This window comes from Macrotis lagotis, chromosome 1 (assembly GCF_037893015.1).
Source record: "Macrotis lagotis isolate mMagLag1 chromosome 1, bilby.v1.9.chrom.fasta, whole genome shotgun sequence".
In the NCBI taxonomy this organism is placed as follows: Eukaryota; Metazoa; Chordata; class Mammalia; order Peramelemorphia; family Peramelidae; genus Macrotis; species Macrotis lagotis.
Genome location: NC_133658.1, coordinates 655835449 through 655850805, shown reverse-complemented (window position 1 = coordinate 655850805; position 15357 = coordinate 655835449). Strand labels below are relative to the sequence as shown.

At 33.8% G+C, this 15357-nt stretch overlaps 1 protein-coding gene and 1 long non-coding RNA gene across 9 annotated transcripts in view; one reads left to right on the top strand and one right to left on the bottom strand.

Moving 5' to 3' along the window:
* Positions 1 to 12440, top strand: part of LOC141507607 (uncharacterized) — a 90757-nt gene extending 78317 nt beyond the window's left edge. Inside the window, exon 6 of one of the 3 annotated variants that reach the window (XR_012474195.1) lies at positions 12039 to 12440. This is a non-coding gene — a long non-coding RNA (uncharacterized LOC141507607). Of the gene's footprint in view, positions 1 to 10683; positions 11277 to 12038 lie in introns of those variants that run through there. The other 2 variants (XR_012474194.1, XR_012474196.1) reach the window with 2 other exon arrangements.
* HECW2 (HECT, C2 and WW domain containing E3 ubiquitin protein ligase 2) overlaps positions 1 to 15357 on the bottom strand; it is a 449633-nt gene that overhangs the window by 44571 nt on the left and 389705 nt on the right. For all 6 annotated transcript variants that reach the window (XM_074215431.1, XM_074215435.1, XM_074215432.1 and 3 more), the window contains 2 exons: positions 8651 to 8734; positions 4314 to 4423 (listed from right to left, as the gene is read on the bottom strand). In XM_074215431.1, coding sequence (XP_074071532.1) covers positions 4314 to 4423; positions 8651 to 8734 — 194 coding nt within the window. The remainder of the gene's footprint in view (positions 1 to 4313; positions 4424 to 8650; positions 8735 to 15357) is intronic.

Sequence of the window (15357 nt, the reverse complement as noted above, 5' to 3'; positions counted from 1 at the left end):
AGCTAAAATACTGATTTGAATCCCTCTTTTGTCCATCTTATGTAGGAAGAAAACTATTTCTAGCATTCATTTTTGTATGTGTGTTCTAAATAAAACAAAAAGATAATATTTTAGGACAGGTTTTTGTGGAGGAAAATAATGAATTGAAATTCTGTTATCAGATATTTTCTGGTTTGAAATACCAATGGAACAACCAGGTGGTGACATTCAACAGTAATAGAAGGCTGGATTTGGGGAGACAGATAAGCACTGGATAAAATTGATTTAGGAGTCATCTGCACAGTCTTTTTTCTTATGTCAGTAATTACCAGCAATGGATTATCTGAAGAATGTGATCAACACTTCTGAATGTCAGGGAAATAAAGGCTCCACTTGGCTCCTATTGCATGGAACTATTATATCCTGGGCTTTTCCATGTATCTATCTGTATTGTTGTTGTTTTTTTAAGTTTTTGCAAGGCAATGGGGTTAAAGTGGCTTGCCCAAGGCCACACAGCTAGGTAATTATTACGTGTCTGAGGCCGGATTTGAACTCAGGTACTCCTGACTCCAGGGCCGATGCTCTATCTACTGTGCCACCTAACCACCCACTGTATTGATTTTAAGATAAGATATTTGCCTTATGTTTGGCTGGAAACTCTCTTTCCTCTGGTTCACTCCATGGTCAAGTCCTTGGAAAGTTTCATAGTGCCATATTTAAAAAAATGGAAATCTTCCTGTCAATTTAAATAACTTCTGTTGACACCAAATCTAGCTGAAAGCCAACATACTAAATGAACAAAACAGTAAAGATGGGTACACCCTGATTATATGGAATCTGGGGATTTGGGGCAATCTTCACCATTCAAAATGAAGGTAAGAATCAGTAAGCAAACAAAAAAACTCTCTGAACTGTGGAAATTGCCATCAGAATGCCTATGAATGAATGTTCTGAGTTCAATTCAAATGAATAAAGAAAGCATTGTGCCAGATTCTGTGGAAAGAAAAAAAAACAGTCCCCATCCTCAAGGAAGAGGCAGCATTAACAAATGAACCTTTAAGGAAGCTAAGAAGTAAAGGTAAGGACAGAGTGCATTCCAGCCATTCAGGACAGCCTGGAAAAAGGCACTGGGGTGTCAAAGGGAAATCTATGTTCAGCTCAGTTTGAGGGGGGATACATGTATGTTTAAGCAATGAATTGTGAAATTCTGGAAAGGGAGGCTGGATGTAAATGCTTCAAATACTAAGCCAAGGATTTTGTATTTTTATCCTAGGGCAATTTTATAGAAACCACAGAGTATCTTGAGTGGGGGACTGATATGGCCAGACCTTTAAGAAGATTATGTTAGCAACTATGGATAGAATGGAATGGAGAGAGAAAAGATTTTAAAGCAGTGAAGCCATTTAGAAGGCTACATTAATGGGCCACTTGGAGTGATGACTGTGTGCATGGAGAACAAGAACAGATTGAAAAGATAAGACTTGGCAATTAGTTATATCTGATAGGTGAGGGAAAGGAAAGAGTCAAGGTTAAAAAAGGTTAAAAAACCTGGATGATGTGAATGGTGATTGAAGATGGTGGTATCCTCAAAGAAAATATGAATTTCGAAAGAGGGGAACATAGTGAGCTGTGTTGGGACATAGAGTTTGAAATTTTTATAGAACATCCAGATGGAGATACTGGACAGGAATTCAGGCTGGATATGTAAATTTTAACAGTCTAATGGAAGCAGAATGATCATTTGCCAGAGCTATTGTAGGAATCATAGTCCCACTGAACTCAAGTTCTGTGATTTGCTTTCATAGAATTGATGGCCCAGAGTATCATTCAGAACTCATCAACAATTACTTTGAACAGTGTTCCAATAAACATGCTTTTTGGATTTATATAAAATAATAAATATATTTTAAAAATAAAATCACAGAGAATTTAACAAGCCAATGACAGTGAAGGGAAAGACATTTAAGCATGGTTCAGCACAGCATAGTAAATGAGAATTATCATGATGACTGAATCATCAAGAAAAAAATAAATCATATTTATTTTAGTTTAGAGAAGGCAAGAAAGTGTTCTTGACTAGGATTTTTATTTTTAAAAATTATTAAAAATTAAAAGGTTTTTGACATTTTAAAATGGGTAAATTTCATGTATCTGAAAGGTGTTCACATAAGAAAACACTTATATAATTATTAAAATGGTAATAAAAATAATGTGCTGTTACAAATGTTTCTTAAACTGTTGGATCTCATATTTGGAATAATAAATCTTATGAAGTTGTAAAAGACCTTTTCCTGTTATCATAGCTATAGCTAAGGCTGACATTAGAATTATTCCACAAAAACAAATGTTCCCATTCCAAGATTTTGATAAATTTTAGGTGAATTCTCTGACAGCTGCAAAGAGAATGAATCAAATTTTCCACAGCTCCTATCATCACTTCTGTTTGCAGAAATGCAAATGTCCTTGAGATTAGAAGCACTTTGAGTCTCTAGAGGGATATTTTAAAATGATCATTAAATTTTATTATATAGTAGTAAATTTTAACAATATTATTTTCATTTCATCCCAAAGTAGTGAAATTCTAGTCAAGAAAAAGGAGTTCAAACTACTTTGGGTATGTTGAAAATGTTTCTTTCTCAAAAACCCAAGGGATGATTTCAAAAGGATACTTTAATCTATTAAAAAGCCTCAAAAAAAATCCCCATCAGATAGTGTTAGCTGATCCTAATCCTTTAGCATGTGAAATCAGTTATAATCATTTCCACCAGTATCAAGAAATATATATCAACTTCAAGAACAAAGAAGTACCACTAAAGTGTCTTGGCCAAAAATATGGAGACCATTCTTTCTAAAAATTATAAAGTACCCAAACATTTCTATTAATGTCAAGATATCTGGGTTATACATGTTCTCAGAAAATATATTATCCTAAACCTGAGAAAACATATCATCCCAACATATAATTCAACTCTATAGATACATTTCTTATATGATTTTTGTATAATTTATCCAACACTGATGCTTGGTGGATCCTAATTAAGAAGCAACTTCTAAAACACTAAATAAGAAGGTTATTAATGTTGAGGTTGGGCATCTTGGTGATTTTTATATTGCTCTTCATTATTATTTCTTCTTAATCTCTGTTTTTGATGATCCTCAATTTCTACTTCCCAATTCATCCAAAGTGTTAAGTTCCCCCAATCCCATAATTAACTTGTAATCCTAAATGAAAAACTGAATATTTGACAATCTTTGAAGAACTTATTATAAAGGGTTAAGCATTAGATAAAAAATTCACAGAATTCAAAGAATGATTTCTCAGCTTCATCTACTTCATCTTAATTTACATGATCTCTAAGGTCTTTTTTAGTTCTTAATAGTCACTGGGCCTATGAGATGCCAAATATCTAGTATCATTTCAATAATTTAGAATTTCCATAAGTATAAATATTTAGATTTAGTAGAAGTTATTAAGATGAAGACCATTAGGAATGATGAAATAATCAGAAGGCAATATAGAAGGATGGGGGGCATGGTTTACATATTCTGTTTATCGATAGCATTGCAAGTAAGCCATCTCAATTTCAGGTTTTTGGTGGAGGAGTAAGCAGGTTATGGCTTATTACCATCAATGATTCATGCATAAGAAGTGGCATCCAAGATATCCATCTATGAAGACAGATCAACTTGTCATGTAAAAAAATAGAAAAGGCTGGAAGATAGACAACCTTAGTATTATCAAAAGAATGTTAAAGTCCCCCAGCAGACTAGTCAGATATTCTATGGGGGACCTATCAAAGGACATGAACAAGAATATCATAGCAGGAGAAGGGATAGGTAGGTTGTAATCTATACTAGTCTATACTGCTGCAGAAGGTAGTGCCTGTATGTTTGAAATCATGAATTTGTTGGAGTATTTAGAGATCATTTCCTTACAGTATAATTATTTTTCTCCAGTAAAATGGCCTGCTAAATGAAAATAGATTATTTAATATTTCCCCAAAATAATAATGGGACTCAAGGCACATGATTAAATTCAAATTTACAAAAGTCATTTTCATTGTTGCAAAATACTAAATATAGTTTATCCAAACAAAAAGAAAGTGACCAATGAGCATGTCACTATTGACAATTTATTTCATGCTCCAGAATCTTACTGTCTCTTTGTCTATCATAAATAATTAAATAAGTTAGTTGTAAAGATCTAAGAAATACCAGTATACAAGAGAGTTACTCATGTGGTGACCATTAAAATGTGTTTCCACACTATTCTGTCACCTAACCTACTAATTTTTAATGTCAGTGCTCACTCCCTAAGTATCACTTGAACTTACCTGGAGAGTTTTGAGGTGAGGACACCGGGGAACTGCGTGGGGACTGACAATAGCTGGGATGGAGTAAGGCATGTGGAGGCACATATGACATTATCTCTTCTTCAAATAAACTGGGAAAGACCAGAAAGGAGAAATTCACTATCATCAAGTCAAAATTCCTTACTTTTAACATTCTGAATAAGATGGTTATTCTCACTCTGTCATAATGTGACTACAAGAAGCATCACTCTCCCAAAGATACAGAGAAGCTTTGAATACAGGAATTCTAGACTTTTCAAAAATTATAATGATGGAGAATTAAGTTGGTTTTTAATACAGACACAAAGATTTTACAAATAGATATTTTTGTAATTTATATTTGAATGCATAAAAATACATCCACATGTTATTTTTATTCTTTTAAACTAGGAAATTATGATGTGCACTCTTCCCTGTTTACTGACAAAATCCAACAACTAATCATTTCTAAATATAAGTGCTAAATTTGCTTATTTAAAAATAAAAGCAGTCATCTACAGAGTCAGAATATATTTTATATGAGATGAAGTTTTTGAAAGGACTACTGAAATTGATTGAAATATAAGAGGTTCAAGCTAGTTATTTTAGAAATCTCTGTTCATTTAAACACATGGGGAAGGGGAAAAGTATTTATTTTTAATTGTAATGATTTCCTAGAGCAATAATCTTGAAATTACAACTTTATCATAATCTTTTCCTCTTTCCCACAAATTATTTTCCTTTTAAAAATATATAACTAGAAGGAAACACACACTCCCTTACTCTCTCATTTGTGGATAAATTATTTGAACATTAATCAAATCACTCAATTCAAATTAGTTCAAAAAATAAATGCTGAAGAATTGAGGCATAACGCTATGAAGACAACTTTCTACACTCCAGTCATTTTACCATGACAAAGTGATTAAAAATCCAGGTGTACTGAATTGCATTTCAGAAATTAATCACCCAATAAAAATCCTATTAGCTAAAATAAGTTGCCATTCTTATATAAAGTCTTTATTTCTTTTCCTTTTCAGTTAGGGAATAAATAGCATGTACAGTTAACTTTTCTTGCCTTTCTCCAAAATGAGTTTTAAAAATTATCTTTATTTTCTCAAGGAAAAATATTAAGTTGCTCTTTCAATATGAACTTCAAAAGCACTTGTTTGGCTAAAGTAAATAATGAGGAAGATATTTATCAACTTTTGTACTCTTTCAAAAGGCAGATAATCTAAACATGACATGGTTTAAAATATTTAGCATTCTATCCTAAAGCTCAATAAAGTATAGATGGTGACTGGTATTTTCATCGATTTGGCTATGATAAATTTTTTCCTGTCTCCAGGAATAAAATTGTTTCATTTAGATTTGGGTGATGCAAACCAAAGTGTGTTGAGTGAAGTCAAACAGTTGTGTTCCAGCTTGACTGCTGTTACATGAATGATTTGGGGGATGACCAAAAAGTGGGAGAATGCACAGAATACATATGAATGCACTTACCTAAACACCCAACAGACCTCATCCTATATTTAAAACCAGCTCAGTATGCCAGTTTCCCTAAAATACTATCTATCAGACTGGAGAATATTAGTAAACTTTGTAAGAACTGATGAAAATATGTGGTCTTGAAATCCCAGCAGTTCTGTTGCCCAAATTATTTGTCTTCTATTATAACGCCTTTAAAATTTGGATTGAAAGAGCTTCCTCAAAAGGAGAGGAAAGGGATGGGAGAAAGGGAACTGGGGAAAGGGAGAGGAGGGGAGGTGAAGGTGATGGAAAAGAAGGAAGATCATGGGAGATGATAGTCATATACAACACACTTTTGAGGAGGGACAGGGTCAAAGGCGAGAGAGACTAGAATAAAAGGAAGTGGGGAGGAATAGAATGGAGGCAAATAAAATTAACATTAGCAACAGTGGGAAAAAATATTGAAGCAACTTCTCTGATGATATATGATAAAGAATGTGATCCACCCCATAGACAGAGCTGAGAATGTCTGAATACAGACTGAAGTACACTTTTTTTCCCCACTGACTTCATTTTTCTTGAGGTTTCTCTAAGTTCATGGAAAGAGGGGAGATTATGTTTACTTTTTCAACAAGTTTATTGCAGTAATGCGAAAATAAACAAATAAACAAAAAAATTAAAAAAAAAGAAAGAGCGTTCTCTACTGAAGTCATTTAACATATTTTTAAAGGTGTGTACAAGAAACACAGGTCGACTGTAGAGAGATCTAATAGAAATGCATTTATTTCGGTAGACTGGTGATTTCATTGGTGTAGGAAATTCCTGAATGAAAATTCTCTCCTTTAATTCAAATCACAATCCATCTTCAATTTATAATCTTAGAAAGTTGCCTGAGTCCATGGTCACACAGTTTATATGTGTTAAAGAATTTGAACTCAACTTCTTGAGACCAAGGCTTTATCCATTACTTAATAATGCTTTTCAACTTTTTAATATGCTTAAAAATGTTACTTGCCAGGCAAATATTTTGTAAGTACAAAAGTATCATTATATCAAAAGTTCTAACTTTACTATTCCCCAAAGTATCTCAAGTCCTCTGTATTTAGTAGAAACTAATTTCAAATCTGAGTATCAATGAAATTCTGTCTTTCAGAAGCTGCCTCTTAAATTAATTTCAGTTCTAATAATTATAAGAGGTTGCCATATTTCCCCCACCAAACTACTTTCTATAATGTTACATTAGATGCCCTGGCACCTGTGTGAAGATTTAAAAATAAATTTAATTATTGCCTTTGCTGGCTTTTTTTTTCCCATGGGTTTCACTTCTTGAGATATTATCAAGTAGCATACCACATTGAGAAAAGGATCTGTAAACTCTTTATTAAACAAATTTTAATTATTCCACAAGGAAGAAAAATATAATTAATTTTAGAGATAGGTAGTTTGAGGCAGAGCTAAGAGAAAGGGAGAATTGCAAATAGTCCAATTTAAATTTGATGTCAGGGGAAGAAATTGGAAACAAAAAAAACCCCAAAAAATACTTTCCTAACAATTAGAATTAGTCCAATGTGCTGTGGGTTGCCTAGAGACTTCCTTCTTGAAAGCAAGGATGGACTCCTTCTAGCAGAAGCTGGATGACTTCTTGTTATAGTGGGGATTTCTCTGGTCACTGAACTCTCTTTTACCTTTCAAATTCTGTGATTCAGTGAGGCATCAGGCAATCAATTACCAGAGTCAGCACTTGGCCACATAAGCAATGCTAAAGTCCCTCTAGCCCTTGTTTACCTCTGGAATAAATTTTACATTTCTTGAATGGCTTAGTAAAAATTTTCTATATTGTTCTGTAGTTAGTGTTAACTTCCTAAAGACTGAGCAAAGTCATTACCTTTTTCCTAGACAGATTATCAATGACAATGATTATTGATGAGTTCTTTCCACTTCATACCACTCATAGCAAGCCTTATCAATAACAATGGAGACAAAATTGGTCAATGTGTTTAAGAACTTTCAAGTTGGTATTTAGCATTACTGGCAAAATGATAACTCAAATTCCAAATTTCTATACATAAGCTCTCTCAAACCACACAACTAAGTGGATAAGTCTAAATAGCAAAGAGGAACAAAGCATATTTTGTGGATTTTTATGACAGCAAAAGGTGAAAATTATCTGTTTGCTCTGAAAGGCTATAACTATCCATTTCTCTAATTCCTACTGTGAATGAGAATTAGTCTGGACTGTTGATGGACTATATTCCCTTAATATAATTTTTCCTCTTCTCCCAATAATATGTTATCATAATAAATTATAATATTAAAAATAATAATACAAATGTCATTTCAAAATGATCATAAATTTAGAGCCAGGAAAGGATCATAAGAGTTCCTCTAGTCTAGCCCTTTCATTTTAGAAATGAGCAAACCAAGATAGGTAAAGTGATTGACTCAAGGTGACTCAAATAAATGTCCAAAGCAAGGGCAGAGTATAGACACAAGACTTTGATTTCAGATCTGTTTGATACAGTGGAAGAAAACCACTTTATTTAGAATCAAAAGTCCTTTGGTCAACTCTTGGCCCAACTCTTGGCCCTGATACTTGCTACCTGCTTGCCTTTGGGCCTAAGTTTTCTTATCTTCAAAATGAAGTGGCTACACTAGAAGACTTCTGAGGTCCCCTCTAAGACTAATTCTGTAAATCTCTTTCCTCTATGTCATTATGATTTCAAAGTATGCTAAATTAACCAAATCTCTCTCATAGCTCTGTCTCATCAAGTTATTTGTCACCAATTCATTTCATATTACATACTTGAACTGCTTTGCATCAATCATGGAAGCATGTTCATTAAGAGTTAAAGGCTAAACAGGTTACCTACCTTAACAACATTACAAGATCAGCATCACTGGAAAGACGTACCAGTCCAGGTGTCCCCTCCGTCCGGATAAACTGGATCTTCTCCCTAATCAAGTCAAGAAACAGTTCCAAAAAGTATTGTGTGAATAACAAGGCAGCATAAAATAAAGTAATAAGGAAAAAACAGAAAATATAAAAAGCTGATCCCTCCCTTCTTCCCCTCTCCCCATCTCTTACTTTCCAGACACCATGTTTTAATCTAGAAATGCCAATTCCATATTAATTCCAATTCTCATAATAACCTAAGACCTGAAATGAAAAGGTTTTCTATTGCTGTCATCTCTGATGCTGCATCTGCTTCAGGTGACAGAAACATTCAACTAATGGAAATAAATTTCTCAAGTTAATAGTATTTTTGCTATAATAATATAATTGTATGACACTGACTTCCTAAGCAGTTTTCAAGAAAAGGTGGCTACTTACAAAGGGGATCTTTTAAAGTTTATGCTTCTTTTTATGAAGACATAAATTTAAGCTACATGTGATATGCTCCTCATACTTTAAAGCAGGCATGACTTACACATCTTTTTTTTCTGTTTGCAAGCCTGTTCCGATTTTCTATTTCATATATACTATCCAGTCACACTATTCAATATCATAGATTTTTATGGTAATAATTATATGGCTCATAGTTAAATAGAGATTTAAGCCATGGCATGAACTTTACATGTATTTTCTTATTTAATCCTCACCATATATACACACATTTTCATTAACACATCAACACATCAAATTCATATAGGAACTACATTTTAATCTTGTTTAGGCTGTATTTGGGAGTATTGGGGACCGGCATACAACCTATTTGCTCCATATTGTTAGACTATAAAGTTCTTGTCAGCAGGGGTTGACTTTTGCAGGATAGTTGTACAATGTCTGGTGCATAGTAGGCACTTCTTCAGATAAGGAAACTGAGACCAAAGGAGATCATGTGTCTTTTCACACAGCTAGTAAATGTTTCAGGCAAAATTTGAATTCAGGTCTTCCTGACTCTAAGTCCATGCTCTTTCTTCTTTGCCTCACATCCTATATATATTATCTCATCCCAGGCATAATGTTCGTTATCAACTATTAATATAAGTGTTTTTCAGATATTGATGATATCTGATTGATGATCTATAAATCTATAAATATTTCTTTCTTTAGCTTTCCTTGGCATTATTTATCTGATTTACAAAGGCAATCTTTTCCTTTCTTAGCTTTGAGTTCCTCATTTTATCTATATCTAAACATAGTTTTAATGAATTCTTATGTTGTTTTTCCTTTCCTTTCCTTAGAAATTCTTATGATTATTTTTCCTTAATACTCTTTCAGAATACTAGATTACTAATTTGATTTTGGTTATAGCAGGGAAAAAGATGTGATTGGAACATAGGATGAAAAGTTGATTGAAACCCTTATCTCACATATGATACATCCATTCTACTGTATTTTTAGTAACAATAAAATAAACTGCCAGTTATAAACATATTGCTTTAGATACATTTAGATACAAATCCCACTTTAAAGTTACTGTGGAAGAATGGAATTCTTTTTTTTTAGGTTTTTGCAAGGCAAATGGGATTAAGTGGCTTGCCCAAGGCCACACAGCTAGGTAATTATGAAGTGTCTGAGGCTGGATTTGAACTCAAGTACTCCTGATTCCAGGGCTGGTGCTCTATCCACTGCATCATCTAGCCGCCCCAGAAGAGTAGAATTCTTAAAGTATATGAAAGTAGAGAGCTACCTGGAAGGTTATCCCATTCTGAAATGGCTTCTAGTATGATCAGAATGATGGATTATACCAGCTATCCAAGAAGTGGCCTCATTAAGTACAGAGAATTTGACACCATTAGGCTGGATAATGAGGTAAATTATTTGGCCGTGAAGACCAAGTTGAAAGAAATATATAACCTGCAATATTATGTGACTCCTTTCCACTTCCATAATTAAAAGAGGACAGAGGATTTTAGACAATCTACAAACATTAATTTTTGTTATTCTATGTAAAATCAGTGTCCAACAACCAATGAGTCAAAACCTCACTGAAGGAAATGAATCATATCTACATTGACATTCTCACTATAAATGAAACCATAAGACAAAAAGAAGTTGGAGCGAAGTGGAAATCTAAGAGCTCATCAAAATGGTAAATAAAGAAGTTGATGGTTTTTTTTACGTATCTAATAACAGGGAGCAGAATGTCATGTGACTTTTCACCAGCTTTTCTTTCAGTACTCCTAATTAGTTTCCTTCTAAGTGGACCACAATTAAGAGGGTTGTAGTTTATGCACATATGTCTATACGTCATGAACACTTTCTTTAAGAGGTGATTTGGAAGGCACTGAACATAGCAAGCAATAAACAATATCACCAAAAATAAAACTGACAGTATCTTAATAGATGTATAACAACTGGTTATAAATGACAGAGCCCAAACATTGACCTGATAGAATAAAGGCTGAAATGAATACCAAATTATAAGTAGAGAAATATTTCTTATAAAGATAAGACCTGCATGCAATTATAACAATTCTCTGTTGATTTATTTCAGTGAGTTGTCAATTTTGAAAAATGAAAATTAGATGAGACTAAAAGCACTGAATTGGGGGCAGCTAGGTGGTGCAGTGGATAGAGCACCAGCCCTGGAATCAGGAGTACCTGAGTTCAAATCCGACCTCAGACACTTAATAATTACCTAGCTGTGTGGCCTTGGGCAAGCCACTTAACCCCATTGCCTTGTAAAAATCTAAAAAAAAAAAAAGAATTGAATCTCATTAGTACCATTTCTTAGAGAATTTCAATGATGTCTCATCATTAAATGCCACAATAAGGAGGGCAAAAGAAATCAACAAGAAGGCATTTAATCTCCTTTCCAAGTGTTGAGACAGCAAACCAAGGATTATGAACAGTTTAGACCAAAAACTCATTTGTAAAACAATATGGAAGGGAATGATAGATTTTAAGTGGAACTGCCTCATAAAACTGGTTTAAAAAAAGGAGGATAGAAGAAAGAGCCTTTATAAAAATTGATGTGTGAAACCCTATTCAGCTCAAGAATAAATGAAACTGAAAAGTGAAATAAATGTGAAGATGGTGAGAGAACAATTAGCTACCTCAATGAAGTATAGAAGAAATTAGATCTAAGAATATTTATATATCTTTTAAATGTGATTGCTGATCCAATGATCTTCGAAAGAGTGTAGAAAGCAGGACAAAAAACATAGAGAAAGGCACATTTTGTTCTGATTTTCAAAAAAGAGAAGGAAATACTGTGGACAGTTGAGACTGGAAAGAATAAGAAGTAGATTTGAAATGAAAAAGAGTTGCCAGTATTCCAATTGTGATTTCTTCTATTTATTTTATGACAGGGAGACAACCATATTTGGACTCTAAAATCTGAACACCTTCAAGTTATATGAAGCAGCAGAAATAGTGCTCAAGAAAAAAAGATATTGGGAAGGGCTTGACCAAATAAATATACACAGAAGGAATCCAGGTTTGAGGTGAATGTCATTTTATAGGTACTCAGAATATCAGTTTTCAAGATATATCAAAGATGGGAAAATCCTTAAAGTATGAAAAAGATTGTCAATGGAATTGGCCTTTACATATATAGATGAAAATAAAAAAGGGGGAGCACGCAGAGTGGCTTTCACAGATGATTCATAAGAGAGTATCACATTTTTATATTCCCAAATTGATGGAGAAATTGATGGCAGTGAGGTGGGACAGGATAAGAGTTACTGGCCTCTTCATCCTGAATCCAAATGCAACCTCAGAATTTATTGTGTGATTCTGGATAAGTCACTTAAATTTGTTTGCCTCAGTTTCCTCATCTATAAAATAAGTTGGAGAAAGAAATGGAAAATTATTGTTATCTTTAGCAAGAAAACCCCAAATGGAATTACAAAGGTTGGACACAATTGAAAAATCACTGCACAACATGGTAAATATATAAAAATGCTATTGCATTAATTACTTACCAAAAAGGATTTGCTTCAGTATATAAAAATGCAGTCTTAAAAATTCCAAGAAGAAATACAAGTGCAATCACAGAAATACTTGTTCAACAATCTGCGATCTAATAATACATAATACAACTCCTGGAGAAATAGGGGCTATTTTTATAAGACCACATAAGCTATTTGGTCTAGTCTTCTCATTTTATAGTTGAGGAAAATAAGGTCCAGGTGGATTAAGCAAGTTGTTTGAGAACCGACAGGTTTCAAGAGCATTTGAACCCAGATCCTCTGACCACAGAACTAGGAATCTATTCATTCTGTTCAATAAAAAATTTACTGAACTGAACTGAATTAAGCAAGATTTAAAGCAGAGAACAAATGCTAGCAATGGTGATTGCCACTGTCAAAGAAGAGGCCCTGTGCATCATCCAAACAGAAAAGGAATTCCCTAAAGATGCTTCTGCTTATGAATGACAATTTACTCACTGCAAGGCTTGGAATACAGAATCAGCAGCTGATGCACAATTTGATGAATCTGTCAGTGTGCTGTATGCTAAGAGTCTATAAAAAGAATTTTCTCTGTTTCTGACATTTCTATGGCATTTTAAGTTTTGCAGAATGTTCATTATACATTAATTCATTTGATTCTAACAACTAGTCCAGGACACAGACACCACATTTCTTATTATCCTCATTTTTATTGATATAGAAAAAAGTAAAGCTCAGAGAAATGAAGAGATTTGTCCACGGTTAGCAAGCACTGGAGATGGGATTCAAACTTGGTTTTCCTGAGAAGACTAGAGTACTTTCCATATATTGTCTCCACAAAACAAACAAACAAACAAACAAAAACCTATGGAGTCTAATCTCCTAGTTCTTTTACCTAAATTTATGTTACAGAAATTAAGATCTTCAATGCAGGAAAACTGTCTTGTTTATCTCTGTGTCTTCTACAATAGTAGTGACCCCAATAGCCATTAAATATTTTTACTGGACAGCTAGGTGGTGCAGAGGACAGAGAGCTGGCCTTGGAGTCAGGAGGATGGGAACTCAAATCTGGTTTCAGACATTTGACTCTTATTAACTGTGACTCTGGGCAAGTAGTAACCCTGATTACCTCATATCCAGAACCATCTCCAGTGGTCTTGATTTACATCTGGCCATTGAACTCAGATGGTTCTAGAGGAGACAGTGAGGCTGGCTAGCACAGCACCCTCCATTCAAATCCAATTCATGTGCTTGTCATGGCATCACCTCTCTGATGTCATGATCTTCTTTGAAAATGATGTATAAACATTAAACATTTTTAATGAGTAAAGTTGTGCTCCTTTTTCTTCTTAGAGATAATTAGGAGTTAAGTGACTTGCCCAAAGTCACATAGCTAGTAAGTATCTGGAGCTGGATTGGACCTTGGCTGTATCTACTGCACCAATATATGAATTTTTGCAGCACAAGTTTGGTTTACTTTATTCAGAGTTATCAAATAAATGTTTATTAATCAAATATTTATTAAGTACATAATATGTTCTTGGCACTGGGGATTCAAATATGAAAAAATGAAATAATCCCTGCCTACAAGGAACTGAAAATTAGTACATGTCAAAATAATATTCATGTGTGTGTGTGTGTGTGTGTGTGTGTGTGTATACACACACACACACTTAAATAGCTAAAAAACAAAGCAGTTTAGAAGGGAGGATTATAGCATTTGGAGGAATCAGATTAGATTCTAGCTAGATTCTATGAGGCAGAAGTTAGGAGGAGGTGGGATGACTAGTGCAAAGGAATGGAGATGAGAGAGAAAATATGATAGGTGAAGAACAGAGGGAAGACTGGTATAGCTGGATCCCTGAGTGCAAGACAGGGAGTAATATCCAATGATGTTTGTGTAGGACTTTAAAAACCAAACAGAGGCATTTTATATTTTATCCTAGTGGAACAGGAAACCCTTAGAGTTGGTTGCACTTGTATAACACAAATCTATAATGTACCTAGACATCACCATTGTGGGACTTCCTTCAGCTCTGTTCAGATGTTCAAAGACAAAAAAAAATTCATAAGAAATGAATTCACAGCTACAGACACAGAATAATTTTTCTGAAAGCATCTCCCTGAGGTTATTTCAAAGTGTGAACCAGGCAAAACTTTTTCTCATGGATGTTTGATAACAGTAGTTTTAGTGCATATAACAGGAAAAGAAAATCTTATAATTTAGAAACTTCTATTTTGATGATATTTAAACAATTTATTTTTTAATTTTTTAAAATAAAATTACTTTGGAGGATAAACTGGGGAATATGGATAAAGGGGGAAAAGGGAAAAATTCAAACAGAAGGAAGATAGCATGGAGGGCAATAAAGAGATAGTAATTATAACTTTGAATGTGAATGGGATGAACTCTCCCTTAAAATATAAGTGAATAGCAGAGTGGATTAAAAACCTGAATCCTGCAATATGCTGCTTATAGGAAACTCATTTGAAACAGAGAGAGATATATGTAGAGTAAAGGTAAAAGGTTGGAGCAAAATATATTTTGCTTCAGCTGAAGTGAAAAAAGCAGAAGTAGCAACCCTTATCTCAGACAAATCAGCTGCAAAAATAGATAGTTAAAAGAAATAAGGAAGGAAACTAAATCCTCCTAAAAGGTACCATAGACAATAATTTCAATACCAAATATGTATGCACCTAATGGTATAGTATCCAAATTCCTAGAGGAGAAGTTGAA